The sequence below is a fragment of the Branchiostoma floridae genome, chromosome 2 (assembly GCF_000003815.2).
Source record: "Branchiostoma floridae strain S238N-H82 chromosome 2, Bfl_VNyyK, whole genome shotgun sequence".
In the NCBI taxonomy this organism is placed as follows: Eukaryota; Metazoa; Chordata; class Leptocardii; order Amphioxiformes; family Branchiostomatidae; genus Branchiostoma; species Branchiostoma floridae.
The window spans coordinates 19,969,049-19,983,170 of NC_049980.1; the positions used below are offsets into that span (position 1 = coordinate 19,969,049).

Here is a 14,122-nt window from a genome sequence, read left to right on the forward strand (position 1 = left end):
TAAAATGAGGGAAATCGATTTCACACTGTGCTGTTTTTATTACATGTGCATCATAGCTTGATTAGATTGTCTTAACCAATTAGTATTCAGACTATTGAAATATTTTAGGCCCCGTCATATATTTTTCACTGAAACATGAGATTTTTCTTGTCAAATTCTTTGTACAGCAAAGAGTCAATTGTTTTCAAAAAACAAAACATACAATGTAGTGTAACACAATTGTTGTGGACTTTTGGTGTTAAGATTGAAGCTTGATTCTGACTAAATCAATGAATAGCAACATCTGCACTGTATCTATAAATTTAGGAAAAATGCATCAAAATACTCAAATTTACATATTTCTTAGCATTGTAGACAATGTGCCCATGCTGTGTATTTCACATCTGTGTTGCTGCGTTTTGTTGTGTCCATTGTATTTCACTATTAAGTCCAACCCTGACTTGTGGTATTTTGTACCCTTTGCCACAGGCTGACCTCTTGCTGCTATCCACGTCTGAACCTCATGGCCTTTGTTACATCGAAACAGCAGAGCTTGATGGGTAAATAATCTTACCTTACAATTTAAGTTACATCTTCTAAATGTATTTATCATCATTTACCGTTGTGAGGAGCCAGAATTTTATATAAATTATATCTATTAAGTTATGTATAAATAATGTCTGTCAGATCCCCTGAGAATATGTCAGCTTAGTTGCAGACTACTGTGTGTATCTGTGCAAATTAGATACCTTAGTTGCTACTTTTTTGCCATATTGAAAACTTTTGATTGCAAAGTATACTTCATATAAATGTTATCTTAATTCATCATCATAGGTCGGCTGCTGTGCAGTCGGTCACAAGTATAAATTATAAATCATAATTATAAATGGGATATTCAGTATTTGCAAGCAAATGCAGGTTTATTAAATACTTTGTACATGTAGGAAAGATACCCAGACACTTTCAAATTGTGATATGATGAGCTTCTAAGATAAAACTTAAGGATGGCTTTGGAAAAGGGATAACTAAAAGACTGATGTATAATGTCATAGGGTTAAGTGGAGTTGTGTGTTTTCAGGGAGACCAACTTGAAGTGTAGACAGGCTCTGGTGGAAACAGCTGAGTTGGGAGATGACATCCACAGCCTTGGACAGTTTAATGGTGAGAAATAAGTTTATGATCTTGTGTGCATGCATCTTTACATGCAAAATTCTGGTATTATGATTGAATTTGTTTCCCAGTCATTATATCTATGGTTTGTAAACTTTGTCCCCTAAAAAAACAGTATAACTCTAACTGCTAGTACATTTGTCTTGCTACTGCAGCTGCACACCCAAATCTTCAAAGATGATTTCAGATAATGGCATCTCGTAGTAGGTTATGATAATTAATCTTTTACTTGTGTTTTCAATCCTGTTGCAGGACACATCACATGTGAACCTCCAAACAACAAGCTTGACAAGTTTGAGGGAACTCTGGAGTGGAACGGGGAGAAGTTTTCACTCTGCAATGACCAGATCATGCTGCGCGGCTGCGTTCTGCGCAACACCCAGTGGTGCTACGGGGTGGTCGTGTTCGCCGGGCAGGACACCAAGCTGATGATGAACAGCGGCCAGTCCAGGTTCAAAAGAACACACATCGACCAGCTGATGAATGTCATTGTTCTCTGGGTAAGGAGTTAGTTGCACTTCAGAAGCATTTTGGTTCTGGTGGCAGCTGCACCAAGAAACAAGAATCTTTATCAAGACCATGGATACATAAACAACCATAATAGTGTACATGAAAGAGCCCTTTTCTAGCAAATCGTAGTCACATTAAAACCTGCCACTGAGGGGACCAATGAAATCTGGTTTTATGCGGACATGTGGTTACTAAAGACAGGGTTCTTATGCGTGTGTCAATGGGTAAAAATTATGCGAATGACCACCAAAATGTGGTAACATTGGCCAAGTGGTCCTTGTTCAGAGGAGGTAATTTATACAGGTTTGCTTTTGGTAACAAATTGTGTAATAGACCTTCAAATTAGCAGAAAATGCACACTGTACAAAGTTTTCGATTGAATACACATCGCATTTTTGTTCTCTTTTACAGATCTTTGGCTTCCTTGTGTGCATGGCACTCATATGTGCTATAGCATGTGGGGTTTGGGAATCATATGTTGGGCAGGTGAGTGTTTATTGGCAGCAAGAGCATTCAATACTTGATCAATCAATTCTCAAAATGTTAGAGGATTCTGAACCAATGGTACACTTGCCCGTGGCCTAGGCTAACTCCAGTCCATCATTTGTATAATGTATACCGTATTTGTTTTTGTATGTACATATATCTGTATATATACATTTTGTTAGTCGTATCATTATGCATTTGTATTATGATGATGATGTATTATTTTTAACTGGACAGAAACCATGAAAAGGATGTACATTATTTTGTATCCTCTTTTTCTATTCTGTTTGCTGTGTTGTGTTGTGAAAAAGCTGAACTAAAGAAACGAAAACACACTGCCAATGCATGACATTAGCATTGTTGTATGTAGAAATACAGTGTACTAGAATGTACATCATTTACTTACTACTTACTACTGTTTTCTAGCTCCCTGAAATTTATAGGTTTATATATGGCAAAATTTAATTACAAGCCATGTATAGTTAAGACAAAGCCATTGCCATGGAATTGTGTTACTTTATTTCACTCAATAATATGTAGATGAGTGATGTTTGAATGAAAATGCTGCTGTTATCACAACTTAGTATTTTACCAGTATCCTTGTTACAATTTTACAAGATCCCTTTATCATATATGTAACACTCCACCTGCAGTGCATATTTAGGCAGTAAGGGGGCACTTCTGACTGGATCATGGGCATCACCATAATACCTTGAGTCTCCGGTAACATGTTCCTCTCTTCTGCAGTACTTTAGAGCTTACCTGCCATGGGAGGTGTTTACAAACAACCCTGCTGAAATTGCAGCCTTAGTGTTCCTGTCCTACATTATCATCCTCAACACTGTGGTGCCCATCTCTTTATATGTCAGGTAAGGACAATTGATAGTTTGAAATGTCAACCAGACTAGTATGTTTGTGGCTCCTGTGGTAGCATTTTGCTCTATCACAGAACACCTGTTTTTCCCAGTTTCCTCCATTGATTTCCTCAAGAAATATAGAAACAAAAAATCCAGCTGTTCTGGCCTCATGCTATAGGTGTTTCCTGAGGATGATGTATAATGTTAGATTTGTTTCTGATAATGTATAAGCTGTGGTGTGATGTAGGTCAATCAGCATATATTCCCCTTTGCAGTGTTGAAATCATTCGGATGGGCCATAGCCTCTTCATCAACTGGGACAGCAAAATGTACTACGCTCCCAAACACACCCCAGCCAAGGCACGTACCACTACACTGAATGAGGAGCTGGGGCAAATTGAGTACGTCTTTTCCGACAAGACTGGGACGCTAACTCAGAACATCATGGCCTTCAACAAGTGTTCCATCAATGGGAAACTATACGGTGAGATTGTAATTAACATCTACTTAATATCGTACTGATTCTTTCTTTGTTTGTACATGTATTGATGTCTGTGTGAGTGTGTGGTTTGTGTTCATGAGGGTGTATACTGCAGTTTCTATATGTCCTGCAAGAGGAAGCAGTGATGTTTCTGTCTTTGCTATCTCTGATTTTATGATACAGACCCTGAGGCAAAGTTTAGTATTAAAGTTTGGCTGGAAAACCACATAATTGTAATCTTCAAGTAGACATTGGGTTTCCCTTGCATGTATCTTGCAGTGATTTGAATATCTTTCTTGAGATGCACATTTTTTTCTGCTCGCCTCTTGCTACAGAATAGTAGGAAAAGACAGAATGCCATAAGTTAAACATGACCACAACTGTCGGATCTGCTTGGAGATTGACACAACTATTTATTATTATGGACCTCGGGTGAAGGTTTTGAAAGATTTAGTTATGATAAATGTGCCCTGGCCATACATATTATCAGTAGCAAGTGGTAACAAATGCATGCTAAGGTCAATCGTCATTTTATGTAGCTCTTCAAATGATGTGTAATGGCAAAATGTAACCATGCAAGAAATAAAATTTACATACATCTTATAACACTTCTGCACTTGCAACTTGTTCAAATGTTTTGTTGTCATCGTTTGTAGTGACCCCTCTGTGCAAGTGGTTGTGAGAATTTATAGTATTATTTCGAAATCAATGTATAGACAAGAATCGTAAAGGTTAGAATCTTGGGCCCTGTAATTTGTCTTGTAATTTGTGATTTCCTTTCTTATTGTAGGAGACGTGTATGACAAGGATGGCAACCCCATGGACATAACAGAGGTACAGTTTGTACATGTCTGTATCATCTAGAAATCTCAGAATGTAGTTTTACATTTAAGTATTTCAATAAGAAGTTATGAAGTGGGAAGTAGTGTTATTTTTACATGACCTCAATATTCTTACTGTCAGCATTACATGGCTGTTTATTTGTCCTCACCAGATAGTGTAGTGAAGTATGTAATGCTACTTTAAAAGGTAGACATTCCACCTAGTACAATCTCATAAATAAAAGATACCACTACTGGTCTTCCTGATAGTACAGTAGTGCTTCTTTGTAAGGTTCACTTGTATTTCAATACATTATATATGTCTTGATAGTAAAACTAATCAATAATTGATATTTACCTTGTAGTTGCATTACTCTGCTTGCATAATTCAAGAAATACATCAAGTACATGTGCATTGTCGGTAGCATTTTCTGGAGTTCATGCTTTATGCATAGGGAATGTCTTGTCAAACTTCTTTTAACCTTGCAACTTTCAATGATAATGTACCACTTGACCTTGGTTGCTTCAGAGGTTTTTAGTGTTTTGCTAGGTGTGTTGTAATAAAGCTGTAAAACCTCACTTCTCCTTTGATTTCTTTACAGTTCACCAAGAAAGTGGACTTCTCTGGGAATGTGTATTCTGATAAGAGCTTCACATTCTATGACCAGACTCTGTTGGATGACATCCAGAAAGGAGACGAAAATGTGACAAACTTTTTCCGCCTCCTGGCCCTCTGTCACACGGTTATGCCGGAAGAAAAGAATGGTAAGCTCTTTCATATACTGAATAACAGCCTACCAAGCATGGGGCTTGAATTACCCTAGTAAGCCAGGGCCTGATTTACTAGTCCATTCTTCCTGTCTGGCTGTTGTTAATGATTAAGTTAACCAGAGGCAACATAATTGGTTGATAACTTAGCCATGAGAGGATCCGATTGGCTGAGAGCTGGCCAGAGCTTTAAAGGGTAGATTGCAAGTATGCCACATACATAAAACATTGAATATGAATAGCCCCCTAGTAGTAGAAGACAAAGGGGATTTATCTATATGTCAATGAAGGTTGTAATAAGAGATGCCAAATGGCAGTCACTCAAGCAACTGGATATGATTTTGCAAATCGTCCAGATGTTTCCACTGTCTTTCATCAGTGACGCTGAGGAGATCTTGTTGAACAGCAGGTTTTATGTAACTATGAATTGATATGTAAAGAAGATGAATACAAAATTTAGATAGTCCAATAGGAAACAAAGTAAAATGGGGTCTAGACAGGGTTGATGCAGATGAGTCAATTAGCTTATTATTTGAGTACAGGATGTTGTTTCTGCTCTGTCACTGACGGAAGATTCTATCTGATATGTTTGACTCTTTACAAAATCATATCCAGTTGCTTGAGTAACTACATTTTTTGTTGTACTATTTGGTATTTATCTCTGCCCGTTGTTGTAGCAACAATGACATGATTTATTTTGTTATAGTTTGATATGTACATGTGTAATCTTTGATCTTCAGGACTTCTTGAGTACCAGGCACAGTCACCAGATGAAGGAGCATTGGTGTCTGCAGCCAAAAACTTTGGCATTGTGTTCCTGGTGAGTTAGCAACCTTCCTGTCTATTTATTGCTTAGTTCATTAAGATCAGTTGGTTTGGACCAGATATCACAAACTTTTAAAGTTTAGATCTACCTTTGTCTCTTGGCTTGAATATAGGAATTTTTTTTCTCATAAGTTACTATTGTCTGAAACTACAGATTCAGTGTGCTTTGGATATAACAACATACTCACTTTTTTTAGATAGTTAATCATATGATTTTAATTTCAAAGTATGATTGAAACTTCTCCTCTCAGGCACGTACTCCCAACACCATCACCATCAAGGATCAGGATAAGGACGTCACCTATGAGCTTCTGCATATCCTAGACTTTAACAACGTTCGCAAAAGAATGTCGGTAAGTATAATGAGTATGTATTATGTAAGTACCTAAATTTTGTTTGCATTTTATGAATTGCTTTGCATATAATTATAAATCATAAAATGCATCTTTCAGTAACTTTTTTTGAAGGAACTTAATGCGAGCGATCGCGATGATGTCAAGGTGTCGTAGTGGAAGGCAAAAAGCAGGTGTTTGGCAAAAGATTGATTGACATATTAACCAGTAATTTGATGTACAATTTTGAATATCAATTTTTAATCCAATCTACTGACGTCCTGGTAGGCACCAGCAGTCGAATACCCCGGATATAAACAACAACAGCGATCACTTGTATGAGTTTGTTGGTTCTTCTAGGTACACTAATGTGTCCTCCCAGAACTCAGAAATAAATTGGGGGGCCTGATGGCATAAGGTATAGGTCAATGGGAAGTTGACTTTGTGTGCATGCACATGAATGTATGTTTGTATGTTTCAGGTGATTGTTAGGACTACTGAAGGGAAGCTGCTGCTGTTGTGTAAAGGTGCAGACTCCATCATCTACGAACACCTGAGTCAGAATTGCTCTGATCTGCAGACAGTAACCACGGAGCATCTGAACGTGAGTAAAAAGACACCTTGCCGAGCCAAGTCACTTATTATGTTGACCTGTATTGTGTAGAAGAGGTTTACTTTGTTGTGTTAGCCAGGTTGGATTAATCATCTGCCTATCATAACTACAAATCTGGCATCCTTCCCTCCCAGCCCTGCAGCTTATGTTACTCAAGCATGGGTAAACAGGATGCAATTTCTTCCTCTAGGTGCTGGTCAGCTGCAGCCAATCAGATACTCCCCATCACATGCACAGCTGTTGTTACCAGGACAGGTGGAGTATCTGATTGGCTGACAGCTATCCAGGTCAACACCTGAAGGCTGGATTGTACCCTGGCTAACCAGGGCTGCTGCTTGGTTAGGTACACAAGGCTGCAAATGTTGGTGCAGACATAAATTGTGTATAATGGACCCATTCTGGTTCATTCCAACATACATGCACATGTACATCTACCTACTGGTACTTGTGTGTACAAAATATTTCTGTGCTTTAGGAAGTCTTGATATCAATTTGTGATCCCCTCATAAATGTATCATGTGCTACATAGAATTTTTGTTGTGTTGACAGAAATTTGCTTGTGATGGGCTGCGGACACTGTGTTTGGCTTCAAAAGAGCTGGACCCAAACTTCTATGAGGAGTGGAAGTCCAGGCACCATGAGGCTAGGTAAGCAAGGATGCAGCAATGTACCACACATGGAGGATGACACATGTACTGACTTTTCGCTAACTAGGTTTGCTGTACATGCACATGTTACATGGATGATTGATCTAAATTTATCTGGCATACTACATGTTGCCAAAGTTCTTATTATCATCAATATGAATAGCTAACAGAAAGGAAACAAAGTCCTGACCTTAAACTTAGCAGGTCTTGAATATTGTCATTTATCTCACTAATTGTATATATATTAAGTTATGCGGTACTATGTATTCTGAAAACTAGATAATATTTTGAACTTTAATAATATTCTTGTTAGCTTTGAACAATACTACCAGGAAAGCATTTTATAGATCATAGATTGATATGATTCATATTATACTAAACAAATGTGAGCTGTTTGTTGAATGCAAGAACTTTGTACCAGCATTTGCAAAATCAAATATGCTAAATACTACAAGTGTTTCTTCAACAGGCAAAAGTATTCATCTATTAGAATAGGTAATTACTAGTCTTGATATGATAAGATTTTTGCTGTCATACTTGTTTGTGACTTAACATTTCTGCTCTAGATGTCAGCTTTGCTCTTTATCTGTCCAAACATATTTCTGCAATGTAACGATTAACATTGCAAGAGTCTTCTTAGATCTACTACTATACATTGTCTAATCAACAAGGACTCTATCCTGCACAATATGGAGCAAAGTTCTAATAACCTTTGGATTTCTCAAAATGCAGCACATCTTTGGAAGATCGTGACGAAAAGCTTGACGTAGTGTATGAGGAGATAGAACAGGATATGATGCTGCTGGGGGCCACAGCTATAGAGGACAAACTGCAAGATGGAGTACCTGACACAATTGCTAATCTGGCTGATGTATGTAGGGATTCTCAAAGTCTTATCTTAGCTTTCTAACAACATACTAGGAATTTGTTACATCTCCTTTAAAGTTACTGCTGACTAATTATACATTTGGTGCCTGCATAATCCTTTAACATGGGTACAGCTAATTACATACATGTATAGATAGGTACGATTGTGTCTAGTAAGATCTTACTGTCTGCTCTTAGTCCTAGTGAAGATTTCATCCTGTCATGAGTTGATCCTTTTGCTTTGCTGAGTTTGCTTGCCTAAAGTTGGCAGGCGTGTGTGTTTGATGCCGTATGTCCTGCCAATGTTACTGTACTTGTACATATTTTTTTGACAAAATAATTATGCTGCATCATTCTGTTGTTATCAATATTCATTTTTTAACAATTATGTGAACATGACTCTAAACCTATACAAATGATTTAGATTTTAATTGAAAAGGAGTATAATTTTACTGTAGACATACTCTGGTCACTACATGATTGTATTTATTTAAAGAGTGAAACAGAATCATCTTATTGTTTGTACATATCTTATAGGCAAACATGAAGATCTGGGTTCTCACAGGAGACAAACAAGGTTGGTGAGATACTTTAATTGTTCTTAGTTTTTGTATTAGTGTTATCCTGACAGATGAAATTGTCCATCTTTAGCATAAAAAAGATTAGAATTAGTAATAGGTGAAACCACAAAAGAAAGCATGTGCTTGCTCAAACGTTTCTGTAATGACGGAACACAGAATACTGCCCCCACCACAACTTTGTAACATCAGGAGTATATCTCCCTGGAATTCTGTACCACATATTGCTTCAGCTACATAACTTTTCCCTCCTACTCCGAAATAAAACCACTGCAAAAATTGCAGTAAAATGTAAAGCTGGAAAGAATCCTTATTTGATACTGACAACGCCAATAGGGAACACGTACGGTGACGACTCAAGGATGACAGTGAGCGCATAGTCAGGAGCACAATCTCTTTGGCAACATCTAAATGGAACCCATGATGATGAACAACAGGACTCTACCACTAGTTGCATGGGGGTGGTCCAAACCCCTCATAACATTAACACTATACAATAGTGGCGCAAAAGTTATACCAGAAATTTGTTTGTTTTGTTTTATTTTGATTTGTTAGCACATATTTGAAAGCAAAAAGTAAAGAAAGGTATTTTACAAAGTGCAACCTTGAACCATGACGGAGTGATCACAGGACCAACTTTGGACCAGTGGACAACATTTTCTCATCAGTGATCCATAGTGGGCTGCAAATACATGTACCATATGTCAATATAACTGAACTGAACTGAAAGGCCATCATGCCCAGTTTCTTTTACATATGTAACTTTGACATTTCTGTGGGGAAAAAATGATGCCCCTTCCCTATTCATCAAGATTATAGGATTTCCTATGTTGTCATTCTACATAAAAAATGATGGAAGGGATGAACAACACGATTGATGGAAGTCATTACTCAAGGCAGTATTGCATAGTTTGCCTTATTCAGTCAAAATACTAATTCATTGATAAATTGATGTTGAAATAATGGTAATAATAACTTGATTTATTGGTTCTTGGATTTTGTAAAATAACGCTAAAGTGGGAGAACAACAACATCAGAATATGACTGTATATGGTGGTTCCTATCACCATTTGGCCTCATACTTTTGCAAGTATTAAAGCAAGAGGAGCTACTTTGCAGCCAGTGCATGCATGGACCATTTTCAGATGTCTTTGGTTAGGTCCATGATGTACATGTAAGCCAAATAAAATCATTGTAAAGTGTATTTAAAAAAACGTTAAAAAAACAGGTCAGGTATTGGCCCACTCTACTATTGTGCCAAATTTCAAGTCATTTCAAGGCCCAGGAATGACGGAGATGAGTCCCTTTGAAGATTTGACAGGAGAAGAAGAAGAAACATTATGAATATAACATATTTCATCCACACCTGTTAAAATTAAAATAATATATGAATTTTATAATAATGTATGAAATTTATAATAATGTATGAGTTATATGCATTACACGGGTACCTACTATATTTGTGCAGAAACCGCCATCAACATTGGATACTCCTGTAACATGCTGACGGATGACATGGAGGATGTGTTCATCGTGGGGGCGCACTCCAAGGAGGAGGTCCGAGTGGAGCTCGCAAACGCCTTCAAGAAAATCAAAGACATGGTGGGATGTCGGGACGTGATGATCCAGGACCCCAGGGCGACCAGCATGGTGGACATGGGGGACAAGGAGTTCGCCCTGGTCATCAATGGACACAGCTTAGTAAGAGTCCTCTCGTACATCATTATCACAGCTGGCAACTTTTCTCACATCTGTGAATAGTTTCATCAGTCAGTAGGTACTTTAGTTAGAATACAAAGTAGATTTCCTTGTTTCACACTCTAAATGTTCTTACCTGGCAACATTTCAACATTTACTCAGGGTATAATGAACTTTGCTTATTACTAATATTAGTAACTGCTTGCTGCATGATCATGGGGGATGCAGACTCAGCCGCAGGTTAGGGCTAAAATTTTCTTGCACAGTTCATTAAAAATTGGCAAAGGCAGCTAAACAGCTTTACAAAAGGGAGGTGAGAAACAAAGAAATGTATTTGCCAATGCAAAATTCTTCAGCATTATCCATGCTGAATCCATGCTGAATTCATTGCTTCTGTAGCATCATGTTTAGGCTTATTGAATGGTTTTTAGATCCTTGTACTGTGAAAATTATGATTTGAAAGTTATCTACACTCTATACATGTACTACTTGTTTCTCAGGTTCATCCCCTTATCAAAAGACACACTTAATGTTCCAGAAGACATTCAGGTTTGTGCCCTATCCCCCTAGTGTTTGTGACATTATGCTTAGCATCACAAATTCCAGATTCAGCTCATTTCTTATAACCATGTGACAAGTTTTTGTCCAGCATCTGCCCATCATTCCTACATTTGCTTGGATCTTGTTGTAATGACAAACATGAATTTTGGTTGTTCTGTTATGTTGACAAAACTGTCTAAATCATGCTATGTTGGCAGAGTTCTTTCGATGACCATACTTGGTTCTATCATTGCTCATCGATGCTGGGGCTCCACAGATCCTGGTTATGCTCCTCTTTTTGATGTCCCTCATGCGTTGTTTCTCAAAGCGTTCAGCTGCAGCTTGGCCCATTTTTCTTAATTGTAAAGAAGGCCATGAGTCTTTTTCCCATGTTCTGGGTTGATACATCCTCTCATGGCAAGCCAGCCACTTGTATATATCAAGCAATGGTCCTGGTGTACTGGTATGGGATCTGTCCTTGCTGTGTTAGCACTTTCCAACTTGACTGGCCAGTAACTTTCCATCCAGCAGCTGATTGGCTGACAGCTGGTAAGGATATATTGCAGGCCTGACATGAGAGTATGAGTTGACAGCATATCAGGTTACAGGTTACACTTGCCTACAAATTTAAAACTTTGAATTAAAGTGAATTTTTTTTCTAGGTGTATGCTTTGGAGAAAGAGATGGAAATTGAGTTCCTGAACGTGGCGTCCCTGTCGAAGGCAGTGATCTGCTGCCGAGTCACCCCTCTACAGAAGGCCCTGGTGGTGGAGCTAGTCAAGAAACACAAACAGGCCGTCACCCTGGCAATAGGGGATGGAGCCAATGATGTCAGCATGATCAAAGGTTTGAAGTTTTGATGCTTAACAAACCCTCCCACACCTCCCTCCCACACCTTTAGGTGTATAGGGCGGTGACAGTACCTGGGACATGCAAACACTACAGCAAGGGGCTAATAGTAGTGGTTGTGTTTAACTGCTATAGATAGTTGCATTGCCTTTATATGCATCTAGATATACATGTAGATTCCTCTGCATCGTCCTAAGTCTCCTAACCTATCCTGCACTTTTCTTTGGAAATCTGCTTGGTAATGACAACAACTAGTAGTTTGCAATGAAATTTCCAATTATGAATTTTTTTATTTGACTGTTCAATTTTGTTCTGCAGCTGCCCATATTGGAGTTGGCATCAGTGGCCAGGAGGGGATGCAGGCTGTCTTGGCCAGTGACTTTTCCTTTGCCCAGTTCAGATATCCTTTACAATTAGTTTTGTGTGTAGCTACGTACCTAGAGTGATGCCAAAAGAAAGTTGATTAAAATGTGCAATCCCTGTCATGTTCAATCAAGAACCTATCCCACTTTATGCTATATTGTGTAACATGAAGTTTGTACTTCACATTGCTCTTTGTACATTATGTCTTCAAAACATCTGAAATACTCATTAATATTTCATATGATGACTTTAGTAGATTCTCACTGTAGACATTTCCATTTTGCACAAGTAACATACCCATCATACAATGCATTTTCCCTATTAAGTATCTTGTGGTTCATTTTGAATTACCCTTACCTATTATAGCAAAGCTTAACTTGATAGAAGCAGAAGCATTAGAATCAGGAACTTTTCACATCCATAGAATATTGTCTATAAATAAATGCATACATTCCATATATAGATAGGCATCATGAGAAATGTGATCTTTCTGTAACTACCAAGCAGGTACATTTGTATCTCTGTGTATTACACTAAGTCTTGTTTTATCACATCTTAAAGTTTCCGGTTGTATATTTTTTTCACCCTTATTGGAAGAGAGCAATATGGATCTATCTCATTTTGCTTTTTGATGAGGTATCAAAAGCCGCATTAACATGAGTAAAACACTGCCCTGAATGCCATGTTTGCAATCACGATTGGTGATTCCTTTAGGCACTTGTACTGTAACAGTAGACTTGTTGTTTCTGCCTTGACACGAGAACGTATCTAGAGCGGCTGTTACTGGTCCATGGCCGCTGGTCCTACTACAGAATGTGCAAGTTTCTGAAGTACTTCTTCTACAAGAACTTTGCCTTCACACTCTGTCACTTCTGGTACTCTTTCTTTGTGGGATTTTCAGCACAGGTAAGATTTAAACTTTAAAGGGCTAAATTTTGCATGATAATGTTAAACACTCACAAGCCAATAATTGCGATGTACAATCATCACAAATTGTCATTGTGATGTACAATCAGCACAAATTGTGAAATTGAAAATAGACATACCAGTAACAAGCTTTTGTGAGAATGTGCTAAATGTACACGTGAGAATGTGCTAAATGTACACAAATGTAGATTTTTTTGTACATGTATAACCAGTGTTTTAAAGCAGCACTACCTTTTGATAGCTAAAAGACACAGAAGAACTAAAAATCTAATATATCTCCCGCATAGTCATAGACATGCATAGTCTACAGACTAGTAAAATACTGTCCCAAAAACTACAACACGAGACTAATTTGATGTAATTAATTAAGTCCCCCTTGAAACAAGTAAACATCATTCTATTAATCTATTTTAGACTACTTTTTTTTTTCTTTTACACACTGATGTTTTTCAATTGTACTATTTTCCCCCATTTAGACTGTCTATGACCAGTGGTTCATCACTTTCTACAACATCATGTACACATCCTTGCCAGTTTTGGCCATGGCCCTCTTTGATCAGGTATTGGTGACAGATTCAACTCATTACATTCACATTTTGCTTTTTGTTAGTGGAGTTTGTTCAGTTCTATTCCACATAAAAACATAGGGACTTTTCTTGTTTCATAACATAAATCTGTGTTTATTGTAGAAAAGGCTAAAACCATTTTCTAACACAAAGATTTGACTCACCGAATTTTCAACCTAGCCTCTACTTGGTGTTCTTCAGCGCAACTGAAGATGCAGTTTCTTAGTTATCTTCCAGTAATGTTA

At 37.8% G+C, this 14,122-nt stretch overlaps 1 protein-coding gene across 2 annotated transcripts in view; it reads left to right on the forward strand.

Annotated features, from left to right (window-relative positions):
- LOC118408258 (phospholipid-transporting ATPase ID-like) overlaps nucleotides 1–14,122 on the forward strand; it is a 30,602-nt gene that overhangs the window by 11,877 nt on the left and 4,603 nt on the right. For both annotated transcript variants that reach the window (XM_035808932.1, XM_035808924.1), the window contains exons 8-26: nucleotides 469–539; nucleotides 1,058–1,140; nucleotides 1,402–1,649; nucleotides 2,071–2,145; nucleotides 2,893–3,014; nucleotides 3,278–3,486; nucleotides 4,274–4,317; nucleotides 4,907–5,069; nucleotides 5,813–5,892; nucleotides 6,149–6,250; nucleotides 6,711–6,833; nucleotides 7,392–7,489; nucleotides 8,222–8,360; nucleotides 8,894–8,933; nucleotides 10,403–10,635; nucleotides 11,835–12,018; nucleotides 12,340–12,421; nucleotides 13,149–13,290; nucleotides 13,788–13,871. In XM_035808932.1, coding sequence (XP_035664825.1) covers nucleotides 469–539; nucleotides 1,058–1,140; nucleotides 1,402–1,649; nucleotides 2,071–2,145; nucleotides 2,893–3,014; nucleotides 3,278–3,486; nucleotides 4,274–4,317; nucleotides 4,907–5,069; nucleotides 5,813–5,892; nucleotides 6,149–6,250; nucleotides 6,711–6,833; nucleotides 7,392–7,489; nucleotides 8,222–8,360; nucleotides 8,894–8,933; nucleotides 10,403–10,635; nucleotides 11,835–12,018; nucleotides 12,340–12,421; nucleotides 13,149–13,290; nucleotides 13,788–13,871 — 2,322 coding nt within the window. The remainder of the gene's footprint in view (nucleotides 1–468; nucleotides 540–1,057; nucleotides 1,141–1,401; nucleotides 1,650–2,070; nucleotides 2,146–2,892; nucleotides 3,015–3,277; nucleotides 3,487–4,273; nucleotides 4,318–4,906; nucleotides 5,070–5,812; nucleotides 5,893–6,148; nucleotides 6,251–6,710; nucleotides 6,834–7,391; nucleotides 7,490–8,221; nucleotides 8,361–8,893; nucleotides 8,934–10,402; nucleotides 10,636–11,834; nucleotides 12,019–12,339; nucleotides 12,422–13,148; nucleotides 13,291–13,787; nucleotides 13,872–14,122) is intronic.